General features: G+C 40.4%; 1 protein-coding gene across 1 annotated transcript in view; it reads right to left on the reverse strand.

Moving 5' to 3' along the window:
- Window positions 1-19,398, reverse strand: part of LOC126385260 (synapsin-3-like) — a 135,951-nt gene that overhangs the window by 23,936 nt on the left and 92,617 nt on the right. Inside the window, exon 6 of the mRNA XM_050036871.1 lies at window positions 8,458-8,520. Within this exon, the coding sequence (XP_049892828.1) occupies window positions 8,458-8,520 (63 nt within the window). The remainder of the gene's footprint in view (window positions 1-8,457; window positions 8,521-19,398) is intronic.

Raw genomic sequence — 19,398 nt, forward strand, 5'->3', positions numbered from 1 at the left:
AAAAGACGGGCGGACGACTTTCATGGTTAATGTGGTCCAGTAAACAGAGTTGTCACTTTGATGGGTGATAAAATGAGAACGCTTGTTGGAACCCACATTAAAAGATGTTCTGCTGCAATTAAATCCATTAGGTTTTCAAATGAGCTCAGAGGGTGGAGTGGCAAATATCTTCAAATTTTGAGCTGATAAAGAACAGGCCTGATGATAGAATGTGAATTTAAGAACTGGTTCTCTTGGAGTTGAAGGAAAGCGTAAAGCAGTGAGGCTGAGTGTCTACATAGAGTTTTTTTTTCTGAGCGCCAGCTTATTTTTTTTTTTGTGCAGCTGCTTCAAACACTTTTAGTTGAAAGTCTCTCTATTTTTTAGAAATGCGCTTGTGTCCTCACTCCAGCCTCTTCACATCTCAACGTTTGGTCATAGACTTTCCACGTTTAAATACGATGTGAAAGGTACCCTGGGTGCGTTGGTTGTTGACATTCTGGGATGCTGTCTCAAGTTCTGCCTGTCACATGCATTGTGTTCTTTCAAAATACACATCTGTTTTCACAGGAAATTTACTGTATACATACAGTCAATTACAAAATAAATGCACTACGTCAGTATAACACAGCGAATTGACATGGTTAGGAACAGGGTTTGGCTTTTGTAATCTTACCGGGTACACCACTCTCCTGGATGAAAGTCGGTGTATGTTGGACCCATCCACCACCACTCCCCCCGGCAACCAGCAGCTTATGCTGACGTTAAAGGACGCCTTTATCGTCAGTGTCTGATGCCGCAAGTCAGTGCCCAAGTCCAAGACGACTTAGGAGTGAGACCAGGTTGACACAGACAGAAAAGCCTTTTTGTGGGAGCCGGTGCGACCCTGTTGATGTAGCGTTACATTAGCTACCTGGCTAACATTATTGTCAGGACATCATTATTTTTAATTGTTTTTTTGCATCCTTTGCACGGCATCATATTATGCCGGGAAAATTCCAGAGGCAGAGCGTTTCTCCTGCCAGATTTTGTTGACTTCATAATTTTTCCTTGATATTTATACTTCTCGTCTAAGTAAGTCAGCTATGTAGTTAAATGGTTTCTTTAATTGTGTTAATTGTTGTTATTTCCTACTCAGTTGTGCTGCAGCCTACAGACAAACTTATTACAGTTAAACGTTATGAACGACAATGGATCAAAGATTTGTAGCTGTTTTTAGTTCTTAAAAATACATTCACCGTCACCATTTAAATGTATCTCTGTTTCACACACAGTGGCTGTTAGCAGAAAAACTCTGTGTTTCGCTCTGTGCAACACGCTGCAGCTACATCAAAATAGACAAGGTGCTTATTTTTCTTATGGCGCATTTCCACCAGTTCATTTCTGTCTGGCGATGAGGGGTTACTCAATGGTTTCTATTCATTCTTATACACTGTAGAATAAAATAAGAAGGAGCACAAAGTACCGAAAGTGTATTCTGGCAAGTTTGGGGGAGGGTTTGCGGTGTGCTCGCCGGTCTGCATTTGCATAAAGTAGACTGGATTCAACTCTACGCAAATGAGTTTGTCCAGCAAGATGTGCCTGGCTCACAAAACTCTGACTAAGCTGTCAAACTAGGCGATGTACTTCTACAGTGAAATAAGATTTAGCAGTAGCATCTGCCATTTTCACCTCAAATGTTCAGAAATACATTTTGGTGGATTGTTTAGACCAGTGGTTCCTGACTGGTGGGCCACAGTCCAAAAGTGGGTCCCAGACCCAATCTAAATGGACTGCAAGTGACTCACAAATGTGTCAAGTTTGTGGAAAAAAACAACAACATTATTTTGATGTACAGTGAATTTCTGGTACAGAGCTTTTATTTTGAAGTGCCATTTTCTGCTGTAGCATGAGTGACTAACAGACAGCAAACTAGCTGGACGACATGGTGAAATGTGTGATACTAAATATATATATATATATATAACTGTGTGGACCTTGAACTAATGACTAAGGAGAAATGTAGACCCTGTGGCTGGGAACCACTGGTTTAGATGGAATAACAGAAAGTTTATAAGCAGGTCACCATGTTTGTTGTTTAAAATGGTGAGCAGAAAACCATGGACTGTCCAACTAGCAGCACATATATCCAATCGAGTGCATTCCACAATGCGGTACATCACCGGTGGGAAGCCCATTAAGCAACCAGTTTGAGTGGAGTAGCGTGTCCCCTCCTCGCCGAATCTGGTGCAAACAATGTAGTGTTAGCTTCTGGGACGCTTCTCAAAGCAGGAGTGTACTCCCATATTATTTTGTAAATGACATAAAGGTGGGTGCATATAGTATACTACGAAGTTATTATAGATATGTGCTTTCAGCTGCTAACAGAGACTAAAGCACTGAGGCTGAGCACTGATCCTTGCCTGTTTACAGTAGGCGGGCAGAAGTTTAAACAACAAAGTGGACTGAATTAAGGGAAGTGACTCACAGTTCACATCATGGCTCCAGAGGTGGAACCTGATAGCAAGTGGCAGGTCCAGCTCTGAGCTGTAAGCACGCGAAGCCATCCAGAGAATTACGCAATTCCTCTGGGAAACTAAACAAACCGTAATGATGCAAACAGAAAGTAAAAAGGTGAGCCAGAGAAGGTGAAGCACTGGCACAAAAATGAAGAACAGTGCCTGGTGGAAAAAGCCGTGTCACACTGGTCGACGTCCAGACTAAATGACATACCAACTAAAATACAGAGGCTGACTGGTCTACAAACACGTAATGGGAAAACTGGGTATAAAGCTTCACTCTGCTACTGTCAATGAGTTTGTCAAATGAAAAATGTTAAGTGAGTAGCCACGTTTAGTATGTACAACCTGTTCAGATGTAAATATATAAACACTACTGTTACTATGTGATGAGGTCACGCTGCACGTTGCAGTTTCTTCTGGAACATGTTTACATCCTTTAATGGTCAAAAACATTATATGTATTTTAAACACTTGTAGGCAGGCACACTATCACTACTAGCAATAGTAACTGAACTTAAATCGATACCGTTTGGTAACTGGGGTTAACTCCTGGGGAAACCACAAGTGCTATCCTATTTTCCCAATGGCAGACTGACTTGCATGGTGAAAGTGAGGCTTATAAGGAACCAACTTAATGGCAGATAGTGTGCCAGTAGCGTGTCTGAAGCAGATGACCATACAAAGAAATCCTTGACAATCTGACGTCAGCTTGTCCCAAAAAAACACTGGAAACAGGGTTTTTAGAACAGTCTGAAGCCTGAGCTGCTCACAGGGAGGACTTCTACATGTATTTACCTCATTATTTGAAACTTCGTCAATGTTAATATGAACATCTGGCATTGAAACATTACACATGTGACAGAAAATAAGGGAAAAGCATAATAGGTCCCCTTTAACAACAAAAACAGGCTGTTTCTCGAGCCAGGTGCCTTAAACACATCACCACTGGGAGGCCTGACTTACTGTATGTCCACACCAAAAGCAACCAGAGCTTCCAAAGCGGCAGAAGTCATTCATTTTCAATGAGAGCCTGGCGACTTGGGTGACTTGGGTGACCTGGTCATCAGCCGCGCGTCTTGGGCGACCAAAGCAACCGGAGTGGTCCGGAGGGGAGTTAAAATTCGTTTAACTTTATGGTAATGAGCTCTGACGTGGTTCGGTGACAACCAATCGGAATGCTGACGTGCTTCGATGAAGCGGGTCCAAGAGAACAAGCCATGTAACTTTGGTTCCTACAGCACATTTGTTCCAACAATGGATATCAAGAAGTTGATTACTTGTGTTCACACCCACTCAGTGCTTTATAATGTGTCACTGTTCGGTTACAGAGACCATAATAAAAAGAATGAGGCTTGGGAGTGTGTCGAGAAGGTAGTTGGTTGGTCTGGTGAGTTTTAAAGTGTGTAATGTTCGTAATAGAGGAGAGAACTGCAGGCTAATGTTGCGACATAGCATGCAAGTCTTCCTTGCTTGGTTTGAATGGGCTGACATACATTTTCTGTTTTCATTGACCGAACATAACTTTGTGTAGGCCAACTATGAGCTTTCTGACTGGACAACAGCAAGCAGCAACTACACTGCTTTCAAGCCAGTAGTCCGCTTTGCAGCTCCTTTACATTGACAAGCACGATTGAATGTTCAATGATTCACGCGATGAGCAACTAGAGCAACCAAAGCTGCCACAAATATTTTTGACACTCGTGCTTCTTGGGCGCCCGCAAGAGACTTTGCCTCTTTGGAAGCTTCTGGTTTGAACGTACAGTAAGAGCGAGTGAAATGAGACAACAAGGAAACATCAACATGTCACTTTGTGAGATGGTGCTTATTTTTATGATAAAACCATTAAAAACATAATGTAACCAAAGAAAAGTCATTAAAGTAGCGAACCAGCTCAGTAATGTCACTTATACAGCAATGTCTATTTGAAGTTTGCCAACATTAGCTAACATTAGCTTACATTAGCTACCCTATATTTACAGTCCTCCCACTTAAAAATGCTTTTCTTGAATAAAATTAAAACAGTGTTAGACCATTCTCCAACAGGAGTGATCATATTTGGGAAATAACATAGTAAGCCCTTATCATAGCTCAACTAAAAACAGGAAAATCAATCCACCAAAAACCTCCAGGAATTCTTATTAGTCAATGAACTGCGGGATATATGGAAAACTTTACACCCTAACACAATAGAAAGACACATATTTTTCACACCCTCAAAGTAGCTACAGTCGAATAGATTACTTATATCTAAGACAGGGACAGAGTACGATCAAGTAAGATTTATGAAATTATAATATCAGATCATTCAAAAGTCACTGGCATTATGTCCCTGAAACAAAGTACAAAGTCCAATAAATTATGGAGAATGAATAAAAAATACTTATTGGACTCTGAATTTTTAAATTATATTAAAAACCATATTCATTTATTTATTCAAACCAACGTACATGAGGTGGACCCACAGGATAGGCCAGAAATAGGTATAATTTGGGATGTATTCAAAGCATACATAAGAGGAATAATGTTATTTGCAGTAAAAAGGAAAGCTGCCTTAGAAAAGGAAATAAATAAATTGAAGGAACAAATATCCTGGGAGAAAACATAACAAGTAAATAGTAAATTAATAACTTATAGTTGAGGCAAATTCTCTTCAGAGCAGATTTATTTTTTTTTTATCATCAGCAAACAAAACCAGTTTCAGTTTATGAGCTATTTGCCATACCAGAGTACATGTGAGGGCCCTGACACACCAAGCTGACCATCGGTCGTTGGTCAATGTCTGGCCGTTGATGAGCATCTGTCACCCTAGTTTTTGCGCTAGTTGGCTGTAATTTTTGCGGTGTGTTTAAGTGCAACTTTGTGGCTGAGACACAGGTGATGTGAGGAGACTCAACAGTCTGTCCTTGTCACCACTGCTTCTTTAATATCAGCTTGGTGTATCTGGGCCTTTAAGGGTGTAGCAGCAAAACTCCTGAATGTATCAAACTCAAAGCTATGTTATTATGTTTCAAGAATTACATAGTTTTGCTCAGAGCTGCGTGTAGCACCTTTAAATTAGGGTTCATTTAATATGATATAAGTGGTGTCAGCAAGCAAGAAATGATAAATTCATTGTCTTCGATCCACTCACAAAAAAATAACAAGGTTCTGTGAAGAGCAAACAAAACAGCAATGACCTAAATCCCACATGTTCCTGTCCGTTCTCAGAGCTCTGTGAGGTCTGAGGGGTTAAACGAGGTCCCACTCTGCAAGGGCTTGCCAAGTTCTTCTTAAGCCTTTTGGGAAATTCTATAGCATGTCTGGCTCCTGAAACGGAAACCAAGCCCATCCAGACAGACGGGGGCAAAAGACATACTTTATAGGAAGTATATCGCTATGTGAATCCAAACAACTAGAGAGAGAGACACAGTGTGTGAGAACTTTCTTTGTGCTGCATCCACGCATACATCAGCCAGACTGTTGTATAAGAGAACATCAAAAGGAAAACTGCAGACCTTATCAGTGGTGTGTCTGTCTGTGTGCTCTCTGCCTTTGTAACAATCAGATATCAGCTCAGTGAAAGTAAAGCAGGAACACACTCTGCAGCCTGATCATCACTGCGATTTGGCCGCCATGACTGATTTTACAGATCAGTGCAAACTAGAAACAAACAGGGGGTTTTAGGTCTGCGATCTCCTTTCCTGCGCTTTGAACCGCACACCAGTCAAAGCTGGTATGATATGATCACATGTTTGATATGCATGACTGGACCCTGGACAAGTCTGAGTGCGGGCCTGTAATGTGAGGTGGAAGGTGGAAAAGTGAACTTGTGAGCTTGTGTGACAAAGTCAATTGTTGCAAGTGTGACGCAGAGTCTATTCACGATGAGTCAGGGTTAGAGTTCGCCCTCTAGTATCTTTCTGGCTTAAAGGAATAGTTCGGGGAAATAACCTTAATCACCTTTATTTTCCTCACACAGTCTGTGCTGAGACATCTGTATCCCCCTCTGTCTAAGAAGGCTCTGTGGTAGCACCTGTCTCTTTAAGCTGTAAGCTGCTCTTTTTAGTGTGAAATTCAACCAGCTGAATGTTACACTTTTGTTAAATGATCTTGTTGTTAATCTGGCTGTTGGAAGAAGTCTGCCTTCAGGGCTTTAAGCCAGACAGCCCTAGAAGTTTTATGAAAAAGATGATGGTTTGGGTTAAAATGAAAAGATATGCTAGAAAGGGCTCCCTTGCAGAGAGTCCTGAAGATTGACTTATCCCATGTGCAGTTTTATGTGTTAGTGGAGTCAAAGTGGACTTTACTGCACGTACGCAGTTACAGTTATTTACATTATTCATGTGTTGTTTTTATCTTTTATGGCCAGAAGTAAAAAAGAAAGCAGCTTCTTCAGTAATCAAGTATGTAAAATGGGCAGATGATATTGTCTCACATCGATCTGAGGGCCCTGAATCGCATCGTATCAGACTTAAAAATATCGGCAAATATCGTATCGTTGTCTAAAGAATCGATATGATATTGTATCGTGATTTACACCCCTAACCTGAACACAACCGGACGTGTTTGAGCAGGAATAAATTGACCACGTGGGCATGATGTTAGCATGTCGCTACATGTAGCAATGTAGGCTACATCACATAAACATTTGCAGTAGTGTTTCTGGAGCAGTGACCATGTAAATAAACCTGTCATGAGGTGATATCAGCTTGCCTTGAAAGTAGAGTTTTTTGCTCACAGGGATTATTTTTACATATGTTTACCTTATTATTTCAAACTTTGAACATGTTTAATATGAACTTCCTGTGATGTAACATTATGTATATTAGGGATGTGTGCGCGATGTCTCTCTCTTGCCTTCACACACACGAACGCGCATACGCACTCTCAGACTCAATAGATGGAACCACGTGCACATGACCTGTACATCTCTGCAATTTGTTTGTTTTTGAAGATGAGTTGGGATACTAAATATTCAGTAAATAAATGTTATTGTGTTGCTGTAATGTTACAAACTCATTTTAGATCATGGGCCACATACAGTCTAACTTGATCTCAAGTGGGCCGGACCAATAAAACCACTGCAAAATAACTTATAAGTAACAACAGCGCCCTTTTTTTACCTTTCTTTTTGTGTAAAGAAGTACAAGTACATTCTATAAACGTTCATCTGTTTATAAGACAGATGAACAACCTGAGATGTGAAAAATGAAGATGAAGAAAAATAAGTGCAATTTCAATAATACGGATGATCCAGTCTGCTTCTCACTGTCATTACATCTGCATTTATCCATACATTTCCGTTTGAAATTTTTAAGGATGGAAGTCTGATACAGATTCTCTGGTACTGAAGCTGCTGATTGACAATATTTACACAATGTTCAATATCTATAAGTATTTAGTGTGTTTTCAGAGAACTGTATTGTGGTCAGGGTGAAAAGCCTCTGAAGCAGAATTTTACATGAAGCAGCTACTCACTGTTTAACTTGCTCCTAAAACCTTGCACCTCTTAGCCTAGTCATCTAGAGGGCCGGATTGGACCCTTTGGTGGGCCGGTTCTGGTCCACGGGCCATATGTTTGACACCACTGATTTAATGAGTTGTCAAGTCATGTAGGATAATGTGCAATGCTCATATTGCACACAGCAAAGTGCCACATTTCAGTGGCATTTAAAATACAATGTGGTTTTTAAAAAATGTGATTAATAATTCTAAATGGCTCTTATTAGATATGCAATATTTTTCGGACAATGTTTAATCTTATAGATTAAATCGTGCACAGTTAGGACAGTGCTTCTGAGCATTTTCTTACCTTTACACTAGTCAACTAGTCTAAAAGGGAGGGAGGTTAATTTAAGGTAGGGTAGGGTAAACCCCAGAGAAATTTCAGGAACATAGGAAAAAATAGATGATGCCCAAGCCCAAAACTTTCAACACTGACAAACATAAAGAACAAATGAATGTGCGTGTTCTTGTTGGTATATTTCAAGGAACTCACCTTCCCCATGCCAGCGTGGGCGTGTCCCATCTTGACCACCACAGGGTATGACGGGGTTGTTACCTGCAGACAACAACATGAGATTATTAGCTGGGTGTGATAACTCTTGGTCAGTATGGAGATATTTCGTGGTTTCAATTATGTGTTTTTGGACGTTTGAACCTGGGGCGCCGTAAGCCTCCATTAGGTGGAGATGTGTTGCTACCCCCTCTCCCCTGGGATCTCTGCAAGTGTTGTGAGGACTCTAAAACCTCACCTGAGCCTCCATCAGCATATGGGTGAGTAGATAATGGCTGAATTTTCATTTTTGGGTGCACTATCCCTTTAAGACATCAACGGGTCTGAAAGTCAGTTTTTACATTTGCCTTTTCAACGTGTGAAGAGAGTGTGTTTAAGTTAGAATAAGGTGTTAAGTCGCCCTTTAAACATGCATTAACTGCTTCTTAGGCCACTTGAGGACATTGGAAAACAAGCTGTGAACACAACACTAATATATTATCACTCTGTGAAGTTGATAAGTGGGTGGACATGTTAGCAAACTGCTACTTATTTACATATTCAGAAGATACAGGCAAATTCCTCCTGATAAGTCCAATATTAATCTTCTTTTAGCTCTGTTTTTTTCTGCACCAAGTCCTGACAGAAATATCTGGCACTTAACACTGCTAACAGGGCCTCAGCAACGTATCCTCATACAGCGGTTTGTATGATTTCTAATGAGTTTGTGCCTCTACTGGTTAGGTAATGGTTAGGAATAGAATCATGGTTGGGCATCATCACTTTACATAATTAAGTAGTACAATTATGTACTTAACGTTAAGTTATGCAGTCGTAATGTGATGTGACAATGACGTACCTCAAAATAACTAAAAGTTTACTTGGTTGCACACAAAACGCCAGTCTCCTTGGGCAAAGTCCATTGTTTGACCCATACACCGCTCCAACCTGCCTCCTTATCCAGAGTTTCGCTCTTTCTACTACNTACCATCCATGAGTTTAATTGAAAAACAAAAAATGTAATCTTTATGACACTTAAATACAATTTGCATAATAATTTGGAACGTGGTGTACTTTTGTCTTCACTCCTGTCAGCACATTAGTTACGTGATCACAGCCTTCCTGATGATGTGGGTTATATACAAATTCTGTTACCTTACTTTTGCAGGTATACATACAAACAGTACATGAGAACAGCCTGGCTCCAGACTAACTTTTTGACTGGTGGCATTGGCGCTACCAACTTTCTCAGTTGGTTGCACCCTTTTTTCATTTGATAAATTCATAGAAAAATGTGCCACTTTGGCTTTGATGCAGCGGTAAAGAAGAACACAGACTGGAGCTGCTCAGGTGTTTGTTCTGAAGACTGTCTGTTTCTAAAATAAAACACTAATGACAGCTGAAACTGAAGCTGAAAGCTGTTGTTGGCCACGAAAACAAAACAAAACAAAACACTGAGCTGAAGGGTCTGAGGGCAACTGCAGAGTTCAGTGCAGAATAAAAAGCTCAGGGATTGTTGATGTCAACAGTTTGGAAAAGGATGTCACACTAAGTAGGAACATTCAGGATACTCAGTGTTCTAAATATACAGTAAGACATGTGGTAAACACCACATTGAGACACAACCAAAAGCAGAACACTATTTCCTCTGCAAATGATCTGGATGTGTACATGAAGTGTCCAGAACCGTGGCCTTGTAAAGAAACACGCTGGCTCTCGTGCCATCCAGCTGAACTTATAGCTGCTCAGTTTAGGAGGCATGAGGTGGAACGTTCTGGGAAGCTGGGTGGAAGGCACCACAGCTCATTGGGATGGGTTTGGACTAACCCGACAGACTGCAAACATGCTTTTCTCATAGTGTGTAGAAGTGAAGGGGATGAAACATCAACAGATTACTTCAAACCTCCCTGTGGTTTAAACGCCCTCTGATAAATTCACTGATACGATTGTAAGTGGGATGTAATCTAAGAGGGACTTTTCCAGTTTCACAAGTACTTTCCCTGGGTCTCGTGTGTACAAACTGTCAGATTATGTATGGGACTCGTTGCGCAAATTTACAGTAATTATGATGACAAACAGAATCCAAAAGTTTACACGAAGTTAACAGCAACAACCTCCAGGTGATGCCCACAATTAAACAGAGCAACAGAAGACATTCAGGCAAGAGGCCAAATCACGTATGGAGAGATCCTGTAGGCTCAGACCTGCGAGGAGGAAGGGAACGCCTCAACAGCTGCTATCACTTCATCCAAACCCTCCCCGCCAGTTGCCAGGACTGTACATCCTAATGTTGCTGTCAGCTTGTTTTGCGCCGAGCCTCGAACAGACATGGAGCTGCTTGAGGGTGTGAACGGCACTTCTGTTGACAGGTTTTGACAGCGCAGGCCTGGCCGACAAGCAGCCAAGATAAAGTGTACTCTAATTGTGTCCATTATCACTTCACAAGTGCCAGAATACAGAAGGGAGGTGGGACTGTATCAAGGAGTTCACTTTGCTATCCACTTTCAACTGCTGTACTGTATCTATGAGGCATTTTGTAAAGTGAGGAAAATGCCAACTGGAAGAATACAGCTGATTTTAACAACAAAAAAATCTTACATCTGATAAAATCAAATCCTTTAAATATACTGGTAGTGAAAAAGACATTTTTTGTAGTTTCCACTCTGTACTGTGGCGCCCTGGATAGAAATTAAGCAATGACAAGTTTAAAGTCACACTACTGTTGATGGTCAGCTACTCACTGTATTTTCATAAATTACTTCTCTATATAGTAGTGGTCATTGTTAGTGGCGGAGTCCGCCATTATCTCCCCATGGATACCCCATGTTACCTTCAATTAATGATGACAACTCTGTTCAATACCTGAATTCATGACAGATGACCATAATATTTAAAACACTTCCAAGTAAAGAGTCTCACACATGGGTGAGTGGTGCGCCCTTGCTGTTCACATTTAAGTGTTTAAATAGTAACATTTATGTGAAAATGCATGTCTTTGGGAAATACTGAGCACGCAGCTGGATAAATATGATGATAATATACTGCACTAGATTGTTTGAGGGTTTTTAAACAGATGTTTTGATACAGTTTTGCTGTTGGTAAACATGGCCCCCTATGACTTCAATTCATCAAGAACCTTTGTCTTCTTTTGATTCTTTGTTCACTGTGAAGGCATACATGGAAAACAAAGTTTTCTTCCTGAATTCAACTTAACACAGAGTGAGTAATTGATACACAAATTATCATTCAGGGGTTGACGTGCTCCTTTAAAGTGCTGGCTTTTATTTCTAAGGATGTTTTGGCAAAGCTGGACCACCAATCAGGGAAAAGTGGGCGACTGCCACAGGATCCCAGATCTCCAGGAGCCCCGAAAAGCTCTATGTAAACTCTGTGTGAAATGGTTTGAACATTTAATTAAACATTTGCTTGGGAACGTGCACCAGTAAGCACAATATCAACTGACATGATAAGGGCCTTCAAGTGCTTTATTATCTGACTTTGAGGCCCCATCTTGAGGAAACCCGTTGATCCAAGAGGCTAAAGAGGGCCAACTAATTTGGCAGCCTGTTCTCATTCCCAGATTGTAAAATACTGACGCTTTGTCAAGCCCCTCGGCATGTGATATTGAAACCACAGGCAGCCTTTAGCACATTGGTTTAGTCTTTATTGGGTGCACCAGGCTTTCAGCTAACTCCAATGTAAACCCATTTTGCAGCAATACGAGGAAGTCTATGTCAAGCAGGAAGGAGAGGAGATGGATGAACCGGACTTTCACCCAGGAGACTGCAGTTTGTGTCCTGTATGAAACCATACGTAAATGTTGTTTTAACCTAATTACGTACCTATGTCTCCTGTGAAATCAAAAATCACCCGTGTTTAAATGTTTTGTAACTTTTTGTATGGTTGCTGTGCACTGACATCATTCAAGCCATGTATTTATGTCACATTACAATAAGTAAATGTACTTATTAAAACAATAAAAAAATAAATAAAATTAACCAGGTAGTTTTGTTGCCTGAACTAAACTGCAGCCATTTCACAGAATTAACCACGTGTCCTGTGGAGATGCTAAGGGCGCCCTGCACAGAGGGGCTTTACAAAGCATTGTTATTGGACATCCTGGGAATGAGAACAGGTTAAATTTGGCCATGGTGTTTGAGGGGTGTTTACATCTTTTTTGAGTCACCAGTGAAGAACTTGGAGTGCTTTTAATCTACATACAGTAATATCCCAATTTAACATCTATACAGCAGGATAATGTTCTGCACACTGTAAACATACAGCGTACACAAAGCAAAGCAAGTACATTTTTGAGGACAAGTAGTGAGATATTCTAGACTGGAGCAGTTTGTCACCTGGCCTCAGTCAAAGGGATTATATCTTTTTATATCAGAATGAAGTCAAAAAGCCCCTGAAACAAGCAAGAAGGCAGCACGGGCCTGGCAGGGCATCACTGGGGAAGATATATTGTGGTCATTGACTGTAAAGGGTCTGCAACTTAATATTAAAGAAACATTCTAATGATTCGGTATTGCACCTCCATTGAGTTGGTGGACCTTTAAGAGACGGAGGTCAAACAAAACTGTCAAAGCTACTACTGTGAATGTGACACAAAATAAACTCCATATAAATGTGTTTAAACTTTTATGACTGGTAGGGATTAGGGTGGTTTAATTGCTTACAACAAATGAAGATTATATTTTACAAACACTAAGCTATAAGAGGCCAGTCAGAAGTTCAAAATTTCTGCCGCAGTTATGCGCGTGCGTCACATGACAAGTGATAAGACGCCTGCGGTTAGCGTGTATCTGAGAAGTAGCACAGTGTGGATGTCTGTTTGAGTGTTTTCAGTCGAAGGGGCCGTATCCACCCACTCTGTCTGGACATGTTCCTCACAGTCATTCCCATCAGTGTGGCAATGACGGCAGACACTGAACATGTTGGGAAGAGACGACCACATCCTCTGCCCCTGATGAAACAGGAGCGTCAGAGAGAGAGAGACGTGCGCTCACTGTTGTTTTCTGACCAAATCACCGAATTAAGGATTGCAGCAATTCAAGAACATTTACACTAGTTACATCACACGCTAACCACAAAGGAATTCCTGACATTTTGGCACTAAATGAGCCAGACAGTCTGCAGGTTGTCTCAGGTTGTTCCAGAGTCTGTATTTTGGCTGTTACAGCCCGGTAACACCAGACAGTGACTAAATTCATTATTCAGAAACGTGGTTCAAGGAGTCACAACTGCTCTCCAAGCTTATGTCTATTTTGTCTGTACAGTGCCGTCTCCTCCCCGCCAATATCTTGTTCTTGGGATTGTACATCATTTGTCATTTGTGGAGCAGATCAGACTCCAGCAGAAATGAGTTAGATAAGTTAAAAAACTAAGCTCAGAATCTCAAAGATGTAACCCTCCATCGATGATTCTTGTAATAAATGTAAAAGTTCACCTGCAACACTAGCTCAAACATTCTGGTCTTGCCTGGGTCTCTAAGTTTACTGGGTCTCCATTTATAAAGCCCTTTCCAAAACATTTGGAAGAATAATTGATCCAAATCCTCTTACAGCCATTTTTGGTATTCAGTGTGAAGACAATCATCTTCCTAAGGTACAGTTCAATTGCATTGTTTATGTCACCCTTTTAGCCGGAAGACTTATATTAGGCTACTTATTTGGAAGCATGTGAGGTGCAATTACATGACTTAAGTGATCTTGTTGATTAATGTGCACTGTAAAATAAATATAAACACAAATGCTGAATCCCATTTTATATTGCATTAAAACCCCCTTTGAGATCTGCCAGGTTGCTGGCGATCCTGTGGGGTTCCAGCCACGCAACAGGATACTATGGAGTTACATATAGTACAGGGATGACGCTTTTCTGTAGGCCGATGCGGAAGTTGGCATCGCCCTTGCTCCCTCATCAAAAAGCCTACAGGATTTTTCCAATGGATTTTGGATTACTGACAAAAATAAGCTCTGTGGCAAACAAACATTTATGATACTTGCACGTTTTGTTCAACAAACTAATCTTCACAAATGAGCACCACTGTCATTATAATTGACGTCTGAATGCAATCGCCAGAAATAAAAAGCTAAAGTTAGGCTATATATATATAAATAAACTACACCATGGTTGCAAGAGTTAACATCGCCACTACAACGAGGCTGTAAAGTTATGACTGACGTTCTGTAGTGTGATTTAGCCACTTGTTAGTGACTGCCTTTTTGAGGACACATACAAGCTTCCAAATAAACAAGTGTGGTATTTTCTGACATATTTTATAATGTACAACAAAATGTCAAAATCCCTTAAGCTTGTGTTAACCACAGCAAAAACCCATTAAAAAAAATCCACTGACTTTGAGACAAGGAAACCATAAGATCAAAGACTCATTTCCGGGTTTTAGGACTCATTCCTGGTGAACTTTATATTGTAAATACTTAACATGTTTAATAGTTAATACTGATTTGAAATCAGAGCGGTCAAAATGGACTTCCGAGCAGATCAAAGGATGTAAAATACACTCTTAAAATACACCCCTCACCACAAGGAAATCCAGCTAGATGATCTTTAGAACCATCAAACAAATTGGGGCTTTGCTGATGATTGTCGGGAGGGGAGAGCTGGGCCCAAAGTCAGCCTGGTTCCCATGTAGTGTGTGCCCGGCATTAGAAAACATCCTGTGTCACTGGTGTGAACTGTGACTAGGCCCTTTCCTTCAGACATAATGGAGGCTATTTTATGGGAAGGCTCTTTTATTTTACAGTGATTGATATATTTTAAGAGATTGTTCAACAAAACAAGTTTCCATCCTTCAAAAAGCCTCGGTGGCCATTAGCGTGTGTGAGCTCTCAGATGTGGAAAATTTGGTTTCAAACTTCATCTTGCTGTTTCATCCCAGCTGCACGTGCACCACTCTGCCTTTTGTTCCCAGCAGAAATCTGCAAAAGGCATCCAATGTGGTAAAGACATTAAAAAGTCACATGCTAAAAAAGCTAATTATATGGTGGGTGATTTCACCAGTCTCGGTTTTATTTCGTAACACACAGGCTCCCTTCATTTACAGTAAATGTGCCAGACGACCGGGCCTGGCATATGATGGAAATACTTCAGGGAAGCCCGTCCGCCCCCACACGCATCCCCTCCCTGCTGCTGTAAAGCTTGTTGTAAGTGAGTCACATGGGACTGTCGCTCAGGTCAGTGTCTGAAGTAAATCATGCTTCTCTAACTACCAAACACCTCCATGTGACATTCCAGTCCCTAAAAACTTCCATCCATAGTGGACTGGAAGTTTGCAGATCCCACAGTGCACATTTAAAAAGTAAGGGGACCGTGAAAGAAAGACTGTATCTATTGTTGAAGGCCCAAACAAGGTGCATATCTTCTACCTGTGTCACATATTAAGACAAGTCACAACTAAAAACAACCCAACTACCTGCCAAAACAATTACTACAAGTTCCATTTAGTAGCTGTTCTGAAGCTCATACCATTCCTCTGCAAATAAGAGAAGTCCTTAAAGTACTAACGAAAATGGACATTTGAACATTTACAAATCCTGGACAGAGTTCATCTGCTGAGGAAGAATGTGAGATACGTTCAAAAGCTCCAGAACAGCAGCTAAATGGACGTTGAGGTGAGACTGCTCTGTCAGCTACTGTTTCTTTGGTCTAACCTTATCTAGGTCTGCTATTAAAAACTAGATGAAAATTGATCACATCTAGATTTGATAATGGATTGGGAATTGATTAAAAGATTAAGCTGAAACTCTAACACAGATATAAAGCCGTTTATCTGCAAAAATCTGTGTATTCTTTAAGACATGATATGAATAACCAAAACCCACACATGGGCAGTTTTGAGGTCTAGTATAAATCCATGAATATGCCACTAAATCAAGCGACAACTGTGCTTGAAGAATATCAGCTTTTGCTATCACACACAAGATTTAGAGTCCCACAGGCTCAACTGAACAGGTTGAGGAACTCGTTTGTTCTTCAGTCTGTTCCTATTAACCTATTAAATCAATGTATGGCTAAGTAGCCTGTGTTGAACACTGAATGTAATAGCTAATGAGTAATATGTAGCACTGCAGCCACTTTTTGTAACGTCTATTGTGATTTGTAGTGTTTGTTGTTTAATTTTGTTGTTTGTATTTTTGCATTTATGTGTATTTATGTTAATTAGTAGACGTCCTGGAACGCAAGACAAATTTTAGAATTATTAATTATTTTTTATTTTTTGTTTAAGTTAGAAGGGACAGTGCACATTAATGAACATTTGTATGTAAATATGCCGGATTATAGCCCCAGGCTAATTTTCATCCGTAGTCCCTTGGCAGGTTGATCTTATAGAGTAGTAAAAAACATTAGAAGAAAGGAAAAAAAGAAAAACATGTGATAGTGAATACATTAGTTCATCGAGGACAGAAGGAGAAAAAATACATACCGTACAAGATAAAACATAACAACATGGCGTACAAACATCAAAAACCGGGGCTATTGAGGTGAATGTCTGTCCAGTCCAGTGTATGAAATTGAGTCCAAATAACAGACAGAAAAACAAAATCAAATCAATCTTCCAGGGCTGAAAAAAAAGAGCAAACACAGAAGTGCCAAAAACTGCAGTTCCTCTAATGGCCACTTGAGGCTGGCTCCCAGAGTGAGTCAATCCCCAAAGACCCACTTGTCATACCATGGCCTGGTACAACAAACAGTTTTGGTCTCTAAAGCTAATCACCCCCTTCATGACATGTACATGGGGTGAATTTTTAGTAACTCCCGCATTTAAATGTTGTTAAGACTGAAAATTATGCATAATGAAGGGCATGGCTGCTTTGAGTGACAAGTAGGTGCCCTCCATTGACAAGTTGATCGACAAGGCGACAACTCTAATTCGCCAATGCAACCATGGTGTAACTTCAGATTCACAGAGTATAGCTGTAGCCTTAGCTGTAACTATTTCAATGTGTTTTGAGGTCATGAAAGTTAACTGTAACATTCTGGTTGCCTATCTGGTAAGTACATTTTGTTGTTATGGTTTTAAGTCTGTTTTTTGTTCGCAAAAGCTAACACTGGCATTACCATAGCTGTAAATGCAACATGCTAACCAAGCTGGCAGCGAGTGTTAGAGTTATCTAACTTCGATACAATATACCTTTCCAATACCAGTTTTTTTGATACCATGGGGAAAACTAACATGAAGGGTATTACATTTTTAATTTGTATTAAAAGATAAATATAACAAGGCAATAACATGACAATGACAACGTTTCTTTTCTTGATTAGTAGTGGGGAACAGCAGAATGACTATAGTAAACATTAAGAATAAGAGAAAGCGACCAAAAGAAGGCCCCTCACTCTGTTTGTGCATGTGTGTATTATGGGTCTGTGTGTTTATGTGTATGACAAACGGAGTGAAAACATTGAATTTCCCCCTTGGGGATTAAGAAACTATATAAGATTAAGAAGATTGAATGCAGCTGGTACTGAAGTATCGATACAGCTGAAAATGAGTATTGAAACCTCTTCGAATATTCAAAATTGATATGTATCCATAAACTGATACTTTTGACAACACGTCTCTGCCCTCTCGTCCAAATATGGTCACTTCAGGCTCCAAGAACTCCAAGATGGCGCAACCAAAATGCCAATCTTGGCCACAGAAACCAATGGGTGATGTCACAGTGGCTAAATCCATTATTTTGTACAGTCTGTGCTCTAAAGCAGCAGCAGCATTTTTTTTTGGCTACTTGGGGCCAGTAAAAAAACTATGACCACAGCTTTGATCATTTTCATAAAAGTCAATACTGATTAGTGCATCCTTACCAGACTCACTTCTTCTGCATTACACTGAATTACTACAGACTGATTTAAATATAGCCACACTGTCATAAAGCAGGAGGAAATGCAAGAAAAGTGTGTGTATTTCTAAAGTAGACTACAGGCCTGACATTTGATCAGCAACACTATAAGTGCTTTTAGATTACAGATATTTTTTGCTATATATTGCTATAAAATTGCCTTTATTTCCAATATAAGTCACGTAGCAAAGTAAAATAATGTAAAAGTCCAGTACTGAACAGGAAGCCGAGCAAAAATGGGTCACACTCACACTCACACACACACACACACACACACACACACACACACACACACACACACACGCACCTTATCCCATTAAAAGTGTGTGGACAGCATCAGTGGCTGAGCAGAAGGACTTGAATCATTCTTTGGGGGCACATGCATTATCCAACAAAACACATGGTGCATCCATCCTGCATTTATGATCTCTTAATTTTTATTATGGCCACTCAAACCTGCCACATCAAGGAGAAGACATGAGGCGCAATGGTTTGGGCAGACGCCGAGAGCAGGGGACCCCGACCCAGAAATCCTTTTCAAGAGTCCGACCGCAGTGGGACCAAAGACAGCCCGCCCACATCAAACCCTGGCTGTGGATTAAGTGAGCCTCAAGAGACCAATAATGTTTATCATGCAAGTCCCAGCTAAGTTACTGACTGAATTCATACACCTGACAGGAATGGACTCAACTCTCTTTGAAACTGTTGCATGTAAACGTTTCAGTTCTTTCAGACGAAGGCAGGAGTGTAAGCTTTCACTATGAACCAATACACACTGGAGAGATGGGGACAACAGTGTGAGGTGCAGATGAGCTTTTTGAACACGTTAAGTGGAGGTGTGGCGTTTGAACTGTCTGAACATTTACCAAGCAATAAAACTGGAGAATCAAAGGAGTGTAACTGTATCACAGCTACAGGCACCAGGTATTGTCATCAGTACGCTGTGTGATTGGAGAAACTAAGTTTTTTTCTCATTTTAAAGATTTTAGAATTTTGTTTTTATCTATTCCACCAAAAAACAGTTGCAATAAATGTGCATACTTTACTTTGATTGGATTTCCACAGTAATGGGAGCATT

The sequence above is a fragment of the Epinephelus moara genome, chromosome 23 (assembly GCF_006386435.1).
Source record: "Epinephelus moara isolate mb chromosome 23, YSFRI_EMoa_1.0, whole genome shotgun sequence".
NCBI classification, from domain to species: domain Eukaryota; kingdom Metazoa; phylum Chordata; class Actinopteri; order Perciformes; family Serranidae; genus Epinephelus; species Epinephelus moara.